General features: G+C 45.3%; 1 protein-coding gene across 1 annotated transcript in view; it reads left to right on the top strand.

Annotated features, from left to right (window-relative positions):
* Positions 1 to 22747, top strand: part of adamtsl5 (ADAMTS like 5) — a 70613-nt gene that overhangs the window by 30090 nt on the left and 17776 nt on the right. Inside the window, exons 3-7 of the mRNA XM_042318615.1 lie at positions 3629 to 3789; positions 5892 to 5952; positions 7207 to 7312; positions 7920 to 8047; positions 16678 to 16798. Coding sequence (XP_042174549.1) covers positions 3629 to 3789; positions 5892 to 5952; positions 7207 to 7312; positions 7920 to 8047; positions 16678 to 16798 — 577 coding nt within the window. The remainder of the gene's footprint in view (positions 1 to 3628; positions 3790 to 5891; positions 5953 to 7206; positions 7313 to 7919; positions 8048 to 16677; positions 16799 to 22747) is intronic.

Genomic DNA, 22747 nt, shown 5'->3' with positions numbered 1-22747 from the left:
AACACAACAGGAAATCAAGATTATAGAGTATTTTGTTTAGATCATTTAAGAAAAAAATTATTACTAAATACATTTTAATCCCACTTTTTAACACAACAAAATGTGTAAAAATCAAGGGGTATGAATACTTTCTGAAGCCCCTGTAGATGTATGTGAATGATGTGTGTAGACAATATGGACAGTATGTGAATAGAAAGGTGTGTATAGCAGTAGTTATATAGGATGAGCCATGACTAGAATACACTATATACATGTTAATTAGGTAAAACAGGATGTAAACATTATTAAAGTGACCAGTGTTCAATGACTCTATGCACATAGGGCAGTGATCTCTAAGGTGTGGGGTAGATTAGCCAGCTAGTGACCGTGTCTTAGGTTCAGGGCAGGATACTGGGCTGAGGCCGGCTAGTAGTGACTGTACCTCTCGATCCCAGATTTGATGATCCCAGTCTCTTGATGCACCTGTACTGTCTCCTCCTTCTAGACGGTAGCGGGATGAACAGGCCATGTCTCGGGGGGCTGGGGTCCTTGATCTTCTTGGTCTTCCTGTGACACCGGGTGCTGTAGATGTCCTGGAGAGCAGGCAATGTGCCGCTGATGAAGCATTGGGCTGACTACACCACCCTCTGGAGAGCCCTACAGTTGCGGGCGATGTGATTGCCGTACCAGGCGGTGATACAGCCCGACAGGATGCACTCAGTGGTGCAAGTTTGTTAGGGTCTTAGGGGCCAAGCCGAATTTCTTCAGCCTCCTGATGTTGAAGAGGCGCTGTTGCGCCTTCTTCACCACACTGTCTGTCTGTGTGAAGGGACCATTTCAGGTCACCAGTGATGTGCACGCCGAGGAACATGAAACATTTTACCCTCTCCGTCGATGTGGATGGGGGTGTGCTCTCTGCTGTCTCCTGTAGTCTACGATCAGCTCCTTCATTTTGTTGACGTTGAGGGAGAGGTTATTTTCCTGGCACCACTCCACCAGGTCTCTCACCTCCTCCCTGTTGGCCGTCTCGTCATTGTTGGTAATCAGGCCTACTACTGTTGTGTCGTCAGCAAACTTGATGATTGAGTTGGAGACCTGCCTGGCCACACACTCATGGGTGAACAGGGAGTACAATGTTAGAAACTTGACATTGATTTTGAAGTCGCAGGCAGGGCCACCTCATCACGAGACCATGAACCTGCGGCGCGTTGCTACACAGGTGCTGGGCAATAATGCACGATGTATAAAGAAAGGCCAACACACTGTATCATGCTGCTCCCCTGTGCTTTATCCATCCACTATGTTACACAAACAACAATTCAACTTTGTGGAAGTCTTTATTCTCTTACCTTAACTCTTACCAGAGTCTTACCTGAGTCATTCAGATGCATCACAATTATACACTTGAAAAACAACAATCTACCTTGATAACTATCATAGTTACCAATAATATGATTTAGTCTTCATAAAGGTGTGAATAGAAATGCGGAAATTCCCTTTTTGAATCCCAATGAATAAGATTACATAGACGGGGGACCTGATCCTAGATCAGCACTCCTACCCATTCTGGTAGCCAGGTCAACCTGATTACCTATAAGCCACTCTGAGAGCGTTCAATTCAGAGGTCTTGTGGTAAGACTATCTGCCATTATTCATTTATTTTATATTTAACTAGGCAAGTCAGTCAAGAACAAATTCTTATTTACAATGACAGCCTACCCCAGCCAAACCCAGATGACGCTGGGCCAATTGTGTGCCGCCCTATGGGACTCCCAATCACGGACAGATGTGACAGCCTGGATTCGAAACCAGGGACTATTGCACTGAGATGCAATGCCTTAGACCGCTGCACCACTCGGGAGTCCAAGAAGAGATTGAGATTGTAAGGTTGTGGGTTTGTTTCCTGGTCGAGTCGTACCAAAGACTCTAGAAACGAGGGCTCTCTGCTTGGCACACAGCAGTAGGGAGATAGTTTGGGGGTCAGGCCCTGCGACAGACTAGCATGTCCAAGGGGTGGACACCAAGCTGCCTCACACTAATGAAATAGATGGGCTCCTGTCATCTGGGCTGTTTTGGCTCGGACAAATATTACTTATTTACTCTGTAGAAGTGAAGGGGATTCCTGATTCGCTGTACCTTACCTTCAATCACCTCTCCCGGAATATATTGAGGGATAAGGGGATAATAAAGGGGATTGGGGGGTGTTTGGAAAGGTCAGAGGTTGTTTTCATTAGTCTAGTATGCCGGGCCTTCCTATCGCCAACTTTATTGATGCTAATTTAACTGGCGGTGGTTGTAACCCCAGGTCACCCTGCCATGGACCATATGATGGAGTGTGTAATGTAGTCCTCTAGTCTAGTCACTCCTGAACCTTAACGGAGGGAAATCTGACTCTGTCAATTATAAAGAGGCAGATTTTGGGGCCGATTTCCAATCCACTCACTTGGCCTTTAGTGACTCCCCCTCATTGACCTGAAAATACCTGATTAGTATACAAATAATATGGCCTAAACTCCACCCAGGGCTAGGGCTCTCAGAGAGATAGGTGGGGATATAAACATATTGCTTACAGCTATGCACAACAAGGGAACTGATTGATCTGAAACCGGGCCAATAGTAACCAACCAGGAAGTCAGACAGGGTGACACACACCTTCGGCACGGGTGTCAACCACGTACGTGCACAGCAATGCTTTCAGTAGAAGTGGATATGTTTGTCAGTGAGGGATACATAATAATGTGTACTGTAAGTGAAAGGTTTTGAAGCCCATGCTCTGCTCCCCTATGAAAGATAAGAGGGATCACTGACAGTTTAAATCCACCCCCAGAGAAACCCTGGAATGCTTTTTAAAATGAACCGTTTAGTTCTCTCATCATTTTGTAGTTTGGCTGTGTTTACAGTTGTCACATAGGGGTGCAGGTACACACACACACTCTTGAAATAGATTCATGTGATGGAGATGAACCTTTTATATACAGCACTAAACAACTGGCTTCCCAAAGGTGATCTTGTTGACAGGTAGCAGGTTGTGTACAAACACACACACACACACACACACATACTACACCGCTTTCACGCATTCATGGCATTTACCTCACCTATACCTTGCTTTCACCCCCCTCTCTCTCACACACACACACACACACACAGTGTGATATGTTAAATACTTATCCAGGCATTGTAAGATCTGGTATGCGTCTGCAATGTAGTCGGGCATGAACTCAAACTTTATGAACATGGGCCCAGAGCTCCACGATGGGGAGAGAGTTGTTTTATTTATTCTGGCAATACATGTTCATGCTCAATCATTTGGAATGAATGTACTGCTTTAATCATGTGAGTGGTAATAACGGAAACTGTTTTGACTGTTGTCTAAGTGTATTGTTGAATGACCAAATCAGTCAGTCAATCGTTCAATCCAAAGTGACGTATCTTCTAAGGAATCATAATTGGGGCCCTAGAGAATCCATTCTCCAACCAATAAGCTAATGGCCTTGGCACTTTGTGATCAATTCTGTAGCAATCAATGAATAATCAGTTGATGCAGAGTGCTGTTTGTAATGTATGTGAACCATTAGAAATATATCAATAGAGTCTAGTTTACTTTACTTCAATAAATTATGTTTACCTCTGACCTTCTGTGTCTCAGTCTTCCTGGGTGTCTGCGTGGGGTCCTTCAGAGGGTCGTTCAGCGCGTGCCCGACGACAGCTGCACTACAGGAACGAATGGGCCTCGTGGAATGGCTGGTCCGTGTGCTCGCGCTCATGTGGGGGAGGGGCCTCTGTGCGTACACGCACCTGCATCACCAGGTAAGAATCAGGGATGGTCCAATCACAATAGAGACTTGTTTCAAACAGGTTAATCCTCCAAAAATGTCAGTGAATGTCTTTGTATGCTGCTTTCTCTGTATTTGCTGTGGTCTATCTAGTAATAAATCATGAGAACACAATGACTACCACAAACTTTCCCATTCAAGTCAGATTTCTGTAAGGGGATGACCAGTGGCCTTATTTAGTGTGCCCATAAGTGTACAGTCTTACACTAAAAGTGCATTATCATCATTTTCACAATTTCACAGTATTATTCCAACCTTATTTTGAGGACATATAAAAGTTTTTAACTGGACAGGGCCTTTAACATTTTGACCATAATGGCCCCAGTCAGATTGACTACTTCTCAAATGAAAACATTTGGCTGGAGGCTCATCCCTGTGTTCAGTAGGCTTACAGTAATCTCTGTTAAAGCAGAAGTAAAATCTCACATAATTTGGTCAGCTGCATGTTTAACTTTGGTGTTCATATGTATTAGAAATGTACATTTCTAGCAAATGCCAAGTCTCCCACCGTTGCAAAAGGAAACTCTCAGGCAAAGCCCCCCGCCCCCCCTTCTGATCCATGTGGGCACAGGTGCGATGCACTCAAGGCGAATCAGTTTAAGCATCGCCTTTTCCCAATCCTGATTCATCCAAATAACCAGTGACAAAAAAAATGAACTAATGCTGCTCGGATCTCACACATCCCATTCAGTCCTGGCAGATTCTCTCGGTCTACATGCAGAATCTGCCCACGGGACATCAGGCTCACCGTAATAGCCTTTATTTGATTGTTACACCATAGAACCCTCCTTATTTTTTTTTTTTTTTTCAATTTAAAGTTTTATTAAGTTTTCTTGTTTTTCAATCAACCAACAAAACACATTCCACATTCACAGATGTGACAGGCTTTAAAAAAAGAAAAAGTCCAAAAATAATAATACATTTGAAAAAATAAAAAATAAAAATACAATTAAAATGAATGATAAAGTCAAATAAAAGCATTTATTTTTCTTAATCTATTTATTTTCCTTGGTGCATATACATACATACATACATACATACACACATACATACATACATACACACACATACACACATACATACATACACACATACATACATACATACATACATACATACATACATACACACACACACACACATACATACATACATACATACACACACACACACACACACACACACACACACACACACACACACACACACACACACACACACACACATACTCAAAAACTAAATGAAAATAAAAACCCACAAAAAAACACATAACACTTGCAGCAGCACTATCAAGGTTCTTATCAGCTATTTCAAGCATTCGCTGAGACGACGGGCCAATAATTCGTTTTTAGGTTTTACAGTACCTTACACAACATGTATCTGCGCATTTCCCTAGTCACCCCGTTCACTCTGTCCAGTTTGAATTATAGTTGAATAGTGGAGACCAGAGTCTATCAAACTTGGGCTGTCTCTTGTGGAGGTCATAAGTGAGCTTTTCAAGAGGAAGAAAGTCAACAATCTGGTCAATCCACATTTTAAATGTAGGAGGGGTATTAGAGGCCCACAATAGAAGAATACATTTCTTAGCAAAGTATGTAATAGTCATAAGCAAATTTTCTCTGTCAGGATCAAGAACAAAGTCCTGCTGGGCATTAAGAAGATAGATACACGGGGTCATATCAAACTGTACCTCTAGTATTTTCTGTGCAGCAGTATGTACAGATTGCCAGAATCTGGCAATCTCTCTACAGCTCCAAAATACATGCATATAGGTTCCACTTTCAGAGGTACATCTTTTACAGTTAGGAGACATATCTGTTTTCATTCTATGGAGTCTCAAAGGAGTATAATAAAATTTGTACAAACATTTGTAATTAGATTCTTTCATTTTTACACTGGTAGAGGAGCAGTATACCCTGTCGCAAACCTCCGCCCATAACTCATCACTGATAGTCAGACCAAGGTCCTTTTCCCAGATTATTTTCAAAGGAGTAAAGGAGGAGCTTCCTTTCTCAGAAGAACCCTCCTTATTTCTAAGTCATTGTCATTTTCATAAATGACTGAACTCTGTCTCAGGAACCCAGTTGGCGGACCATGTTCAGGAGACCCCAGACAATACAAGATCTGCAACACCAAGGTATGTGTCAACACGATGACATCACCACACAGGGAAAGCAGTATGCTGTGTTTGTACATGTCTATCATGCCAAAACCTACTGGCCCAATACAACATCCACAATATCATGCAGCCAAGTGAGTGTCAAGCTTGTGTACGGAACGCAATGGAGAACGGTTTGAAACATTTTGGAAAGGAACATTTAAAGGAGCATTTTGTTTTGGATGAGTCCAGGAAGTCCCTTTAGTCTAATTAACACATCCCTGGTCTCATCTGTTGAAGTGCCAACTCCTCTGACTCCTGCCATAGGCCTACATGACACGCTGGCAAGACAATGGATAAACACAACAGAACGAGGAGTTGGCTAAATCACAAACAGATCTGTAACCCTGCGTCAGCCTTGTGTGTATGACAGGAATTTGTAACCTATCAATTTGTCACTTGTTGCTTTTTTTTGGAGTTTGAGATTCCACTGTGTTACAATCCCATTGTAACTGTGACTTGTTGTCATGTGCTGCACACTGCAGACCCCCATTCACTCTTTGCCCCGAGACACAAGGGTTCGATTCCTGGTCCGCCCTAAAGTCAATCACTTTCAACCCTGCATCATCCCTTTCTGCTTTCTCCCTTTCTTCACTGTCTAAGAATAACCAAACCGAAGGGAAATACATCTGTTCTCCTTCAACAACAAAAAGGTGTAATCAGAATCACAACTTTTGAATGATGGATTTCTATACAGAATGGTCAATGCAGACCTTCGTATTGTTGTCAAACATTTTGAAACGATAAACTAAGTGTGCTTCAGGGCTGATAACAGAGTTGGTTCAGTGAATGTGAACTGTGCTGTTACTATATTTAACTAAGCAGGTATGCTGTCTGGGCGTGATCGGTTTCACTGACACATGAACCTGTCACTCCATTGTACTGTACACAAGTTGAGCTCCTGACACTATATGAACAGTACATGTACTTCTATCTGAGTCCCAGAAATAGATAGATATAACAGAGTTTTCATCTACACCCTCAGTGAATAGTATATTTTCATGGTATATATTCTTGAAGATATCCCGTCCAAGACGTTGGTTTACTTGGAAGGTATACAGTGAGGATCCTCTGTCAGAAGTATGGGTGTGTGCATGTGTGTTTAGACAGTGAGTCAGTATTGGTTACAGTATATTAAACATATTAACATAAGGTGGTGAGGTGTGTTGAGGCATGCAGGTGCATAGCACTGGGTAACCAGGTCTCTCTACTGTATGTATCCTTCTGCTGCAGGGGTGTGCTGGGGGCTCAGAGGACTTCAGGGAGATGCAGTGTTCTGCCTACAACGACAGACCGCTGGTGGCTGGAAACAGTTACAGATGGACCACCTTCCATGGAGGTCGGTGAGGCATGGTGTGTGTGTGTGTGTGTGTGTGTGTGTGTGTGTGTGTGTGTGTGTGTGTGTGTGTGTGTGTGTGTGTGTGTGTGTGTGTGTGTGTGTGTGTGTGTGTGTGTGTGTGTGTGTGTGTGTGTGTGTGTGTGTGTGTGTGTGTGTGTGTGTGTGTGTGTGTGTGTGTGTGTGTGCACTAAATGTGGCATGTGTCCATTGGGAAATCTGCTTGTCATTTGGCCACATCTGTATTATGAGTTCAGTCCATACTCTCCACTGACCTGTTTCACCCTTTCCCCTCTGCACCCTACCCCCACCACTACTTCCCCCCCATTTCATACCTCCTTCCCCGTTCTCCTACCTCCTTCCATTCCCATCTGTCCTCCACCTGCTACTAGTTACCTCCATCCATCAATTAAAATGTCCAGTTCTTTTAAACCCTGTCCTGCTGTACTACGGCTAGGAGATAATAGACTAGAATAGCCAGTAACGCGACTAACCCAACTTTCTAGTAACTGTACTGTTTAGTCGTATGTGAGAGGTAATGTCTGTCCGTGAGGAAGTTGTTTATATGTGTATGTTTGCCTTGTCTTGTGATACCACCTCCTAACCTAAGGTTCTAACCCGTGTGAGCTGAGCTGTCTGGCCCAGGGTCACAACTTCTACTACAACTTTGGTCGTGTCCTGGACGGCACTGCCTGCAGTAAAGAGCCTGGAGATGTGTGTGTCAACGGAAAATGCTTGGTGAGTGACAATTTTGTGTGTGTGTGTCCACTACGCAGAGAGGTGGTCTCACTATGTGTGTGTGTCAGGCAGTACTGGAATCGAAAGCACACACTCTCATTCTTGCATCCCCTTTCTCTCTGTCTGGGCAGTATTGGGACTGTCTCTGTCTGGGCAGTATTGGGACTGTCTCTGTCTGGGCAGTATTGGGACTGTCTCTGTCTGGGCAGTCTTGTGACTGTCTCTGTCTGGGCAGTATTGGGACTGTCTCTTTCTGGGCAGTATTGGGACTGTCTCTGTCTGGGCAGTATTGGGACTGTCTCTGTCTGGGCAGTCTTGGGACTGTCTCTGTCTGGACAGTATTGGGACTGTCTCTGTCTGGGCAGTCTTGGGACTGTCTCTGTCTGGACAGTATTGGGACTGTCTCTGTCTGGGCAGTCTTGGGACTGTCTCTGTCTGGACACTATTGGGACTGTCTCTGTCTGGACAGTATTGGGACTGTCTCTGTCTGGACAGTATTGGGACTGTCTCTGTCTGGACAGTAATTTGGACTGTCTCTGTCTGGGCAGTAGTGGGACTGTCTCTGTCTGGGCAGTAGTGGGACTGTCTCTGTCTGGGCAGTATTGGGACTGTCTCTGTCTGGGCAGTAATTGGGACTGTCTCTGTCTGGGCAGTAGTGGGACTGTCTCTGTCTGGACAGTAATTTGGACTGTCTCTGTCTGGGCAGTAGTGGGACTGTCTCTGTCTGGGCAGTATTGGGACTGTCTCTGTCTGGGCAGTATTGGGACTGTCTCTGTCTGGACAGTAATATGGACTGTCTCTGTCTGGACAGTATTTGGACTGTCTCTGTCTGGGCAGTATTGGGACTGTCTCTGTCTGGGCAGTATTGGGACTGTCTCTGTCTGGGCAGTAATTGGGACTGTCTCTGTCTGGGCAGTAATTTGGACTGTCTCTGTCTGGACAGTAATTTGGACTGTCTCTGTCTGGGCAGTGTTGGGACTGTCTCTGTCTGGGCAGTATTGGGACTGTCTCTGTCTGGGCAGTCTTGGGACTGTCTCTGTCTGGACAGTATTGGGACTGTCTCTGTCTGGACAGTATTGGGACTGTCTCTGTCTGGGCAGTCTTGGGACTGTCTCTGTCTGGGCAGTCTTGGGACTGTCTCTGTCTGGACAGTATTGGGACTGTCTGTGTCTGGACAGTATTGGGACTGTCTGTGTCTGGACAGTATTGGGACTGTCTCTGTCTGGACAGTAATTTGGACTGTCTCTGTCTGGGCAGTAGTGGGACTGTCTCTGTCTGGACAGTAATTTGGGACTGTCTCTGTCTGGGCAGTATTGGGACTGTCTCTGTCTGGGCAGTATTGGGACTGTCTCTGTCTGGGCAGTCTTGGGACTGTCTCTGTCTGGGCAGTATTGGGACTGTCTCTGTCTGGACAGTAATTTGGACTGTCTCTGTCTGGGCAGTAGTGGGACTGTCTCTGTCTGGGCAGTAGTGGGACTGTCTCTGTCTGGGCAGTAGTGGGGCTGTCTCTGTCTGGGCAGTAGTGGGACTGTCTCTGTCTGGGCAGTATTGGGACTGTCTCTGTCTGGGCAGTATTGGGACTGTCTCTGTCTGGACAGTAATTTGGACTGTCTCTGTCTGGGCAGTATTGGGACTGTCTCTGTCTGGGCAGTAGTGGGACTGTCTCTGTCTGGACAGTAATTTGGACTGTCTCTGTCTGGGCAGTATTGGGACTGTCTCTGTCTGGGCAGTATTGGGACTGTCTCTGTCTGGGCAGTAATTGGGACTGTCTCTGTCTGGGCAGTAGTGGGACTGTCTCTGTCTGGACAGTAATTTGGACTGTCTCTGTCTGGGCAGTATTGGGACTGTCTCTGTCTGGGCAGTAGTGGGACTGTCTCTGTCTGGACAGTAATTTGGACTGTCTCTGTCTGGGCAGTCTTGGGACTGTCTCTGTCTGGGCAGTAGTGGGACTGTCTCTGTCTGGGCAGTATTGGGACTGTCTCTGTCTGGGCAGTATTGGGACTGTCTCTGTCTGGGCAGTAATTTGGACTGTCTCTGTCTGGGCAGTAATTTGGACTGTCTCTGTCTGGGCAGTAGTGGGACTGTCTCTGTCTGGGCAGTATTGGGACTGTCTCTGTCTGGGCAGTATTGGGACTGTCTCTGTCTGGGCAGCATTGGGACTGTCTCTGTCTGGGCAGTATTTGGGACTCTGTCTGGGCAGTCTTGGGACTGTCTCTGTCTGGGCAGTCTTGGGACTGTCTCTGTCTGGGCAGTCTTGGGACTGTCTCTGTCTGGGCAGTCTTGGGACTGTCTCTGTCTGGGCAGTCTTGGGACTGTCTCTGTCTGGGCAGTCTTGGGACTGTCTCTGTCTGGGCAGTCTTGGGACTGTCTCTGTCTGGGCAGTCTTGTGACTGTCTCTGTCTGGGCAGTAGTGGGACTGTGTTGACCATTTCCTCTGGTTCCCTTAGGAGTAGTTTACTCATCCTGTGCGTTAAGACCAGAGTGCACTTGTCAGAGCACACACACACACACACGCTCGCACACAAACACAGCCTCTAAAGGATAGACGGAGCAAAATAAATGTCAAGGGCTGACATTCCTTGTGGCTTTTTCTTTTATAACTAATTTATGTTTAGTCAAAGCTGGATTCATGAAGTTTCGATGAGGGAACACTAATGGTACTTGCTGCACACTAAGAAACAGTATGTACAAACATTCCGTCAACAGAATGTTACTCTAGGCCCATAAATGCACTCTGTGTGTATGTGTGTGTTCTGAGGGTCAAAGCAGAGGCCCCCAAACTATAAGCTCTGGCCCTCCGCAACAAAATTCTCAACCTAAGTGATTCCTGCAGGACAGTGACCGAGTGTTCAAGCAGCAGAGAAAGACACACACGGACACACACACACACACACACATACACACATACACACACACACACACACACACACACACACACACACACGGACACACACGGACACAAACATGTTGTTGCTCTGTGTATGTGGAACAATGCAACAAGGGATGCACGAGGGGCCCTTTCAGGGACACACACTCTCACACACACACACACACACTCAATAATAAGGTTCTCCCATCCCACACACACACCTCAGTAATAGGGTTCTCCCATCCCCCACACACACACCTCAGTAGTAGGGTTCTCCCATCCACTACACACACCTCAGTAGTAGGGTTCTCCCATCCCATACACACACACCTCAGTAATAGGGTTCTCCCATCCCCCACACACTCCAGGAGATGGAGATGATTGGAAAATCAATTCTCTCCCCAGAGGTTGAGGCTTTGGTCATTAGTACATTATGGTCCTCCATCAAATCCCAAAATCAAAATGTGTGTGTGTGTGTGCAGAGAAATGTAGGAGTGTGAACATTAGCATTTTGGTCTTTGTCTGTGTGTGTGCTTGTATGTCTTTGTGTGAGTTGATGTGTATGAGGGGATTTATGGGGCGTGAGGTCAGCAGTGGCCCTAAACTGTCTGAGGTCCCAGGGGGCGTGGTCTAGGACAGGAAGCAGATGCAGAGTCCAGCTGGTCTGGAAGGCGGCGTGACACAGATTGAGTTCAGGCCCACACTACACATAGCTGCCTGGACTAAATGTGTATGTGTGTGTGTGTGTGTGTGTGTGTGTGTGTGTGTGTGTGTGTGTGTGTGTGTGTGTGTGTGTGTGTGTGGTGTGTGTGTGTGTGTGTGTGTGTGTGTGTGTGTGTGTGTGTGGGCGTATTCATGTATACAGTAAAGAGTGCCTCGCACTCAGGTAGCTTGTTGTGTTTGATTGATATACTGTTGCGTACACAGATTCACTGTGTGTGTGTGAGGGGTAGATAATTATATGTTTCCTAGATTGCTGGTCTCTACTCTAGAACCTCCCACTTGATTGGTTTTCTCTGCACTGCAGGAGGAACATACAGATTGTAATCTGACTGGTGTGTAGCAAGCAATTGACCCCTGACCCCACGCACGCACACACACACACACACACACACACACACACAGAGGCCCACTTGAATCTGGGGCAGCAGCTAGCCGAGTGGTTAGAGTGTTGGGCCAGTAACCGTTGTTGGATCGAATCCCCAAACTGACAAGGTAAAAATATGTCGCTCTGCCCCTGAACAAGGCAGTTAACCTACTGTTCCCGGTAGGCAGTCATTGTAAATAAGAATTTGTTCTTAACTGACTAGCCTGGTTAAATAAAGGTTACATTTCAAATGTAAAAAAGCTTCTCTCTGAGTGTTTCAATGTATATGATGGTATGATGCTTTTCACCAGGCTTCAAAGTGCTTTGTAGGGTTGGTATTTCTCTCCTCGTCTCTCTTCTCCTCGTCTCTCTTCTCATCGTCTCTCCTCTCATTGTCTCTCCTTGTCACTCCTCTCCACGTCTCTCCTCTCATCGTCTCTCCTCGTCTCTCCTCTCCTCGTCTCTCCTCTCCTCGTCTCTCCTCTCCTCCTCGTCTCTCCTCATCTCTCCTATTCTCTCCTCTCCTCGTCTCTCCTATTCTCTCCTATTCTCTCCTCTCATCGTCTCTCCACGTCTCTCCTCTCATCGTCTCTCCACGTCTCTCCTCTCATCGTCTCTCCTATTCTCTCCTCTCATCGTCTCTCTACGTCTCTCCTCTCCTCATCTCTCCACGTCTCTCCTCTCCACGTCTCTCCTCTCATCGTCTCTCCACGTCTCTCCTCTCATCGTCTCTCCACGTCTCTCCTCTCATCGTCTCTCCATGTCTCTCCTCTCATCGTCTCTCCTATTCTCTCCTCTCATCGTCTCTCTACGTCTCTCCTCATCTCTCCACGTCTCTCCTCTCCACGTCTCTCCTCTCATCGTCTCTCCACGTCTCTCCTCTCATCGTCTCTCCACGTCTCTCCTCTCATCGTCTCTCCATGTCTCTCCTCTCATCGTCTCTCCTATTCTCTCCTCTCATCGTCTCTCTCGTCTCTCCTCATCTCTCCACGTCTCTCTCTCTCCACGTCTCTCCTCTCATCGTCTCTCCCACGTCTCTCCTCTCATCATCTCTCCACGTCTCTCCTCTCATCATCTCTCCTATTCTCTCCTCTCATCGTCTCTCTACGTCTCTCCTCGTCTCTCCACGTCTCTCCTCTCCTCGTCTCTCCACGTCTCTCCTCTCATCGTCTCTCCATGTCTCTCCTCTCATCGTCTCTCCTATTCTCTCTTGTCATCGTCTCTCCACGTCTCTCCTCTCATCTCTCTCCTATTCTCTCCTCTCATCGTCTCTCCACGTCTCTCCTCTCCTCGTCTCTCCACGTCTCTCCTCTCCTCGTCTCTCCACGTCTCTCCTCGTCTCTCCACGTCTCTCCTCTCATCGTCTCTCCACGTCTCTCCTCTCCTCGTCTCTCCACGTCTCTCCTCTCCTCGTCTCTCCACGTCTCTCCTCTCATCGTCTCTCCACGTCTCTCCTCTCATCGTCTCTCCACGTCTCTCCTCTCCTCGTCTCTCCACGTCTCTCCTCTCCTCATCTCTCCACGTCTCTCCTCTCCACGTCTCTCCTCTCATCGTCTCTCCACGTCTCTCCTCTCCACGTCTCTCCGCTCATCATCTCTCCACGTCTCTCCTCTCATCGTCTCTCCACATCTCTCCTCTCATCGTCTCTCCACGTCTCTCCTCTCATCGTCTCTCCTCATCTCTCCTCTCATCGTCTCTCCACGTCTCTCTCTCATCGTCTCTCCTCTCATCGTCTCTCCACGTCTCTCCTCTCATCGTCTCTCCACGTCTCTCCTCTCCTCATCTCTCCACGTCTCTCCTCTCCACGTCTCTCCTCTCATCGTCTCTCCACGTCTCTCCTCTCCTCGTCTCTCCACGTCTCTCCTCTCCTCGTCTCTCCACGTCTCTCCTCTCATCGTCTCTCCACGTCTCTCCTCTCCTCGTCTCTCCACGTCTCTCCTCTCCTCATCTCTCCACGTCTCTCCTCTCCACGTCTCTCCTCTCATCGTCTCTCCTCTCATCGTCTCTCCACGTCTCTCCTCTCATCGTCTCTCCACGTCTCTCCTCTCATCGTCTCTCCACGTCTCTCCTCTCATTGTCTCTCCACGTCTCTCCTCTCATCGTCTCTCCACGTCTCTCCTCTCCTCGTCTCTCCTCTCATCGTCTCTCCACGTCTCTCATCTCATCGTCTCTCCACGTCTCTCCTCTCATCGTCTCTCCACGTCTCTCCTCTCATCGTCTCTCCTATTCTCTCCTCTCATCGTCTCTCCACGTCTCTCCTCTCATCGTCTCTCCACATCTCTCCTCTCATCGTCTCTCCATGTCTCTCCTCTCATCGTCTCTCCACGTCTCTCCTCTCATCGTCTCTCCACGTCTCTCCCCTCCGCTTCTTTCCACGTCTCTCTTCTCATCGTCTCTCCACGTCTCTCCTCTCATCGTCTCTCCACATCTCTCCTCTCCGCTTCTTTCCACGTTTCTCCTATTCTCTCCTCTCCACGTCTCTCCTCTCATCTTCTCTCCTCGTCTCTCTTTTTCTTTTCTTCTCTCCTCTCCGCTTCTTTCCACGTCTCTCCTATTCTCTCCTCTCCACGTCTCTCCTCTCATCGTCTCTCCACGTCTCTCCTCTCATCGTAACTCCATCTCTCCTTGTCTCTCCTCTCCTCTTCATGTCTCTCCTCTCCGCGTCTCTCCTCTTTATGTCTCTCCTATTCTCTCCTCTCCTTGTCTCGTCTCTCCATGTCTCCCCTCTTTTCTTCTCTTCTCTCCTCGTCTCTCCTCCATCACTCACCAGCTTCCCTTGTCACCAGTCCCTCTTTGTGCCGTTATGGTATATCCAAGTAAATACTTTCAAATACTATGCAAAATAGGGCAGGTTTATGTGTACATGCACTTTCCCGTGTGTGTGAGTGCATATCTGTGTGTAAACTCTGTCACAGAAGGTACATTGGGGCCACTGGTGTCTTTCCAAGCATCCGGACAGCACTGGCCTCTCTATAGAATGGTTAGAGTTAGCTGGTCATAGTGTGAGACTACTGCTGCCTAACCACATATAACCCTTAGAGCACAGCAGAAGAACATGCTTCAACAGAGACAGTGTGGAAGGAGAGTGGAACATTCTTCAACAGAGACAGTGTGGAAGGAGAGTGGAACATTCTTCAACAGAGACAGTGTGGAAGGAGAGTGGAACATTCTTCAACAGAGACAGTGTGGAAGGAGAGTGGAACATTCTTCAACAGAGACAGTGTGGAAGGAGAGTGGAACATTCTTCAACAGAGACAGTGTGGAAGGAGAGTGGAACATTCTTCAACAGAGACAGTGTGGAAGGAGAGTGGAACATTCTTCAACAGAGACAGTGTGGAAGGAGAGTGGAACATTCAACAGAGACAGTGTGGAAGGAGTTCATTCTTCAACAGAGACAGTGTGGAAGGAGAGTGGAACATGCTTCAACAGAGACAGTGTGGAAGGAGAGTGGAACATTCTTCAACAGAGACAGTGTGGAAGGAGAGTGGAACATTCTTCAACAGAGACAGTGTGGAAGGAGAGTGGAACATTCTTCAACAGAGACAGTGTGGAAGGAGAGTGGAACATTCTTCAACAGAGACAGTGTGGAAGGAGAGTGGAACATTCTTCAACAGAGACAGTGGGGATGTTCACCATAGAGCAACATCTGACTACATGGACATAGTTAATTAGTGCTGTGCCCCTTGTCCTTTTATGTAATGGAAAAAGACATCCACATCTTCAACTTACCTCCATCGCTAGGTCACCATCTTCTAGGAAATGTTGGTGTGGTATTATCTACATGCCCTACTTCCTGTTCAGAATGATTCTGAAGCCTTCTGAGTTCTGTGGTATTGTAGAAAATCTGCACCCCTCAACTAGAATTGCTTTACGATTACTGCAATTCTGCCATAGGGGGAAGGGCTCTCTGTTTACATGACACACCCCTGACTTCTTATGGGACATTTGACCCGCCAATCATCACCCCTGAACTTTACGCCTGGACTGATATATTGGGGGTCAGCCTGCCCAAGCCGGGGTCAGAGGTCAGTCCCACTTTTACTGAGAAAGGAGAAAACAACTAGACTTTTCCATAGGCTCTTTTCTGACAAAGGGTTACCAACTCTGAACTCCCGGACGTGGTGTGAATGTGTCATGATGAAAAACCAGTCATAAAGCTGTGTGTCTGAGGCATAGTAAAAGAGTCTAATCAGGTACCCGGAGTGATCGTCCCTTAAAGGTAGACCCAGCGATATGACATAAACACAGAAAGTAAACAGCAGCGTGGGTCATTTTCCGCAACAACTAAGAGCGTTGAAGCGCGAGGCACAAATTCTCAGCCATTTTGGTTCCGTGGGTCCCACGTTGTAACAACGTAAAGCGAACCCGTGCACATGTGCAGATGCTGTGTGTGACTATGTGAGAGTGAAGTCTTGCATCTCACTCATCTCAATATCTGCGGTGCTGCTTGTGGCATTTCACTGGGTCTACGTTTAACAATGACATCAACAGTTACTGGTGCTCTTTTTCAGGTGGTATCTTGGGGTATTTGGTTTTCAACCTTGATTTGTTTTTGCTTTGTCTGTTGTGTGTCTGGTTTTATGTTAATTGTCTCTGTGTTGTCTTTTTCTGTGTTGTCTGAACGTTGCCTGTGCGTTGTCTGAACGTTGCCTGAATGTTGTCTGTCTTGTGCAGACACCGGGCTGTGACCTGATCCTGGGCTCGGACCAGCAGGAGGATGCCTGTATGGTGTGTGGAGGACAGAACTCCACCTGTCTACACCACAGGAGTGTGTACCAGAATGCACAGGGAGCAGGTACACATAAACACACACACACACACACAGAAACTCAAAGCATAGACAGAGCAAACAAAATGTCAAAGGCTGACACACTGAATGTACAAAACATTACACATTTCCTAATATTTGGTTGCACCCCCTTTTGCCCTCAGAACAGCTTCAATCTGTCAGCCATGGACTCTACAAGGTGTTGAAAGCATTCCACAGGGATGCTGGCCCATGTTGACTCCAATGCTTCCCATGGTTGTGTCAAGTTGACTGGATGTCCTTTGGGTGGTGGCCCATTGATTCACACAGGAAGAAACTGTTGAGCGCGGAGAAACCCAGTAGCGGTGCAGTTCTTGACTAAAACCGGTGCGCCTGGCACCTACTATCATACCCCGTTCAAAGGCACTTAAATATTTTGTCTTTCCCACTCACCCTCTGAATGGCACACGTATACAATCCATGTCTGAATTGTCTCAAGGCTTAAAACCCCTTCTTTAACCTGTCTCCTCCCCTTCATCTACACTGATTGAAGTGGCTTTAACAGGTGACATCAATAAGGGATCATAGAATTCACTTGGTCAGTGTGTGTCATGGAAAGCGCAGGTGTTTCTAATGTTTTGTACACAGTGTTTATGTTTAGTCAAAGCTGGATTCATGAAGTTTCGATAAGGGAACACTAATGGTACTTGCTGCACTCTAAGAAACAGAATGTACAAACAGAGCATCAACAGAATGTTACTCTAGGCCCATAAATGCACTCTGTGTGTGTGTGTGTGTGTGTGTGTGTGTGTGTGTGTGTGTGTGTGTGTGTGTGTGTGTGTGTGTGTGTGTGTGTGTGTGTGTGTGTGTGTGTGTGTGTGTGTGTTTCTGAGGTTCAAAGCAGAGGCCCCCAAACTATAAGCTCTGGCCCTCTGCCATGGAATTCTCAACCTAAGTGATTCCTGCAGGACAGTGACCGAGTGTTCAAGCAGCAGAGAAAGACACGGACACACACACACACGGACGGACACACGGACACACACACACACGGACACACACTTGCACTCTGTGCAAGGCAGACACAGGCACCCAAACAAGAATACACAATAATAAATTCCCCCTCCCCTCGACACAAACACACACACAGACCCACACAGACATACACACACAGAGAGGCCAACACCTCTGGCGTGCGATTTGGCACTGCGCTCCATTCTGAAACAGAATCCTCTGTAGAGCTGGCGCCGCGTGTGGGCACAGAGACTGAAAAGAGACTGTACTGCTTCAAGATTGTTCAGCTTGAGTTCTGAAACAGAATCCTCTGTTGAGCTGGCGCCGCGTGTGGGCACAGTGACTGAAGAGAGGTTGTACTGCTTCATGATGGTTCAGCTTGAGTGAGGAGACAACATGGAGATAAAGGAGGCTTTGTTTGAGTGCCTGGGCAGCCTAGGAGGGCTTCCCGGGTTTTCTCTCCTCCTGCAGCTGTGTGTCCCAATGAGGCATAACAGATTTGATGCCGCTGGGCGTAATCATTGCTTCCCACAGGGTCAAAAGCCAAGGGCCCAGAGAACTCATCTCGTCAAGCTATACATACATTTATATTTGAGTCATTTAGCAGACGCTCTTATCCAGAGTGACTTACAGTAGTGAGTTCATACATTTGTCTTACCTTTTCTAACTCTAAGATCTTCTTAAGTTCAGGCACGTCTGGTGTGCAGGTGTTTGTTCCAGCCCGGTACTAACTCACCAGATTCAAATAATCATCACGGTCAGGGTATAACACTCTAATGTTAACAGGAGGCGGAACAGAACCCTAACTCAGGGTTGATAACTCAAACCCTACAGCTGAACTCTACTGGATAGGCACTTCTGTGGCCAAATTGTGTGAAGATCTTTGTTCCAGCCTAGCACTAATACAAAAATACATCTCGATCAGTTTCATAACTCAACAGCCCTATCACATACATATAGATCAGTTTCATAACTCAACAGCCCTGTGCAGATCTATCACATACATCTAGATCAGTTTCATAACTCAACATCCCTGTGCAGATCTATCACATACATATAGATCAGTTTCATAACTCAACAGCCCTGTGCTGATCTATCACATACATCGAGATCAGTTTCATAACTCAACATCCCTGTGCTGATCTATCACATACATATAGATCAGTTTCATAACTCAACAGCCCTGTGCAGATCTATCACATACATCTAGATCAGTTTCATAACTCAACAGCCCTGTGCAGATCTACCAAATACGTCTAGTTCAGTTTCATAACTCAACATCCCTGTGCTGATCTACCAAATACGTCTAGTTCAGTTTCATAACTCAACATCCCTGTGCTGATCTACCAAATACGTCTAGTTCAGTTTCATAACTCAACATCCCTGTGCTGATCTACAAATACATATAGATCAGTTTCATAACTCAACAGCCCTGTGCAGATCTATCACATACATATAGATCAGTTTCATAACTCAACATCCCTGTGCAGATCTATCACATACATATAGATCAGTTTCATAACTCAACAGCCCTGTGCTGATCTATCACATACATCTAGATCAGTTTCATAACTCAACATCCCTGTGCTGATCTATCACATACATATAGATCAGTTTCATAACTCAACAGCCCTGTGCAGATCTATCACATACATCTAGATCAGTTTCATAACTCAACAGTCTTGTGCAAATCTACCAAATACGTCTAGTTCAGTTTCATAACTCAACATCCCTGTGCTGATCTACCAAATACGTCTAGTTCAGTTTCATAACTCAACATCCCTGTGCTGATCTACCAAATACGTCTAGTTCAGTTTCATAACTCAACATCCCTGTGCTGATCTATCACATACATATAGATCAGTTTCATAACTCAACATCCCTGTGCTGATCTATCACATACATATAGATCAGTTTCATAACTCAACAGCCCTGTGCAGATCTATCACATACATATAGATCAGTTTCATAACTCAACATCCCTGTGCTGATTTACCAAATATATCTAGATCAGTTTCATAACTCAACATCCCTGTGCTGATCTATAACATACATATAGATCAGTTTCATAACTCAACATCCCTGTGCAGATCTATCACATACATATAGATTAGTTTCATAACTCAACAGCCCTGTGCAGATCTATCACATACATATAGATCAGTTTCGTAACTCAACATCCCTGTGCAGATCTATCACATACATATAGATCAGTTTCATAACTCAACAGCCCTGTGCAGATCTATCACATACATATAGATCAGTTTCATAACTCTACATCCCTGTGCAGATCTATCACATACATATAGATCAGTTTCATAACTCAACAGCCCTGTGCAGATCTATCACATACATATAGATCAGTTTCATAACTCAACATCCCTGTGCAGATCTATCACATACATATAGATCAGTTGCATAACTCAACATCCCTGTGCTGATCTATCACATACAACTAGATCAGTTTCATAACTCTACATCCCTGTGCAGATCTATCACATACATATAGATCAGTTTCATAACTCTACATCCCTGTGCAGATCTATCACATACATATAGATCAGTTTCATAACTCTACATCCCTGTGCAGATCTATCACATACATATAGATCAGTTTCATAACTCAACATCCCTGTGCAGATCTATCACATACATATAGATCAGTTTCATAACTCAACATCCCTGTGCAGATCTATCACATACATATAGATCAGTTTCATAACTCAGTTCCCTGTGCAGATCTATCACATACATATAGATCAGTTTCATAACTCAACATCCCTGTGCTGATCTATCACATACATATAGATCAGTTTCATAACTCAACAGCCCTGTGCAGATCTATCACATACATATAGATCAGTTTCATAACTCAACACCCTGTGCAGATCTATCACATGTGCAGATCCCTATCACATACATATAGATCAGTTTCATAACTCAACATCCCTGTGCTGATCTATCACATACAACTAGATCAGTTTCATAACTCTACATCCCTGTGCAGATCTATCACATACATAGATCAGTATAACTCAACATCCCTGATCAGTTTCATAACTCAACAGCCCTGTGCAGATCTATCACATACATATAGATCAGTTTCATAACTCAACATCCCTGTGCAGATCTATCACATACATATAGATCAGTTTCATAACTCAACATCCCTGTGCTGATCTATCACATACAACTAGATCAGTTTCATAACTCTACATCCCTGTGCAGATCTATCACATACATATAGATCAGTTTCATAACTCAACAGCCCTGTGCAGATCTATCACATACATATAGATCAGTTTCATAACTCAACATCCCTGTGCAGATCTATCACATACATATAGATCAGTTTCATAACTCAACATCCCTGTGCAGATCTATCATACATATAGATACATAACTCACTAGATCAGTTTCATAACTCTCCCTGTGCAGATCTATCACATACATTTCATAATCAGTTTCATAACTCAGATCATCCCTGTGCAGATCTATCACATACATATAGATCAGTTTCATAACTCTACATCCCTGTGCAGATCTATCACATACATATAGATCAGTTTCATAACTCAACATCCCTGTGCAGATCTATCACATACATATAGATCAGTTTCATAACTCTACATCCCTGTGCAGATCTATCACATACATATAGATCAGTTTCATAACTCTACATCCCTGTGCAGATCTATCACATACATATAGATCAGTTTCATAACTCTACATCCCTGTGCAGATCTATCACATACATATAGATCAGTTTCATAACTCTACATCCCTGTGCAGATCTATCACATACATATAGATCAGTTTCATAACTCAACAGCCCTGTGGTGTAGAGCTGACGTAAGGAGAGACGAGACAAAACTAGACCGTTTAATAATTTTGTGTTGTAGAACAGCTGACTTCAGCTCAACAGCTCTTCACACAGCCTTGCAAAATCTTTGCGAGTCATTAATTTAATGGAGACAGTCTGAACCATAGAGATAGATAGAGGACTCTGGATTTGGATTTGTCCTACTTTTGCTTTGCTTTTGGCCATGCTACAACTACCGGAATTTGAATTAAAAGCTATTTCATGGCATTTTTAACAGTACAGTACCTACTAACTCGAAACAGGTACAGCCACACAGTGATGTTAGCTTGCATAGAAAATGTTTTTGGTTTTTAGATGTTGCTAGATGTTTGTTTGAACGAGGAAGTCCTGAACACAGCTGAACTTATTAAGGGTAGGCCCCTCCGGGGTCTGCAGGCCTTTGTTCTAGCCCAGCACTAACATACAAGATTCATTCAAAAAACTCAAACTCGGGTTCATAACTAAGTCTATTGCTGAACCATAGAGACAGATAGAGGACTCTAGATGGATATAACCCGTTTTAGCATGGACATTGCAATTGAGGGCTTCCACCGTTTTAAACTAGCAAATGATTAGAGCATTGTCTTCAAATTGAGTTGCGTATGGTTAGGAAATGTCTTTAAAGCAGCAGTCTACAGCAAAACAATAACAAAGCGTTCTTCCTGCCCCTGGTTCAGTAAACAGCTGAGGGACGGGGCTGCAGAAATGAACCACTCTCATGTTCATAGACAAAGCTATGGATGCAAGGACTGACCATGATATCAACATTATAGTTTTAACCATGTTTTGAGGCCATATAGTGTTTGTTAACATTTTCTTTGTTTACAAACGGAGTAAAACAAGCTTATATTTTGTGTTCTGATGAGGTAGGACAGATGAAGTAAGTTTGAGGCATTTATAAGTTCAGTGGGAACATATAATTAATTTATCCCCATAAAATGTATGTAGCAACTGCTGATTGCCACTTTAAGCTATATCACCTCAATCTAGTGACCAAAATAAATGAATTTCACACAATATTTGGTTCAGGACTCAGTGTTACAGGTGGCGGTAAATCACCATATTAGCTTTACGCTTTCTTCAAATGGACCCGTTTAAAATAGCACTATAACTCTTAATTCACA

The sequence above is a fragment of the Oncorhynchus tshawytscha genome, unplaced genomic scaffold (genome assembly GCF_018296145.1).
Source record: "Oncorhynchus tshawytscha isolate Ot180627B unplaced genomic scaffold, Otsh_v2.0 Un_scaffold_530_pilon_pilon, whole genome shotgun sequence".
In the NCBI taxonomy this organism is placed as follows: domain Eukaryota; kingdom Metazoa; phylum Chordata; class Actinopteri; order Salmoniformes; family Salmonidae; genus Oncorhynchus; species Oncorhynchus tshawytscha.
The sequence above is the reverse complement of the archived record's forward strand: the minus strand, read 5'-3'. Positions and strand labels throughout refer to the sequence as shown.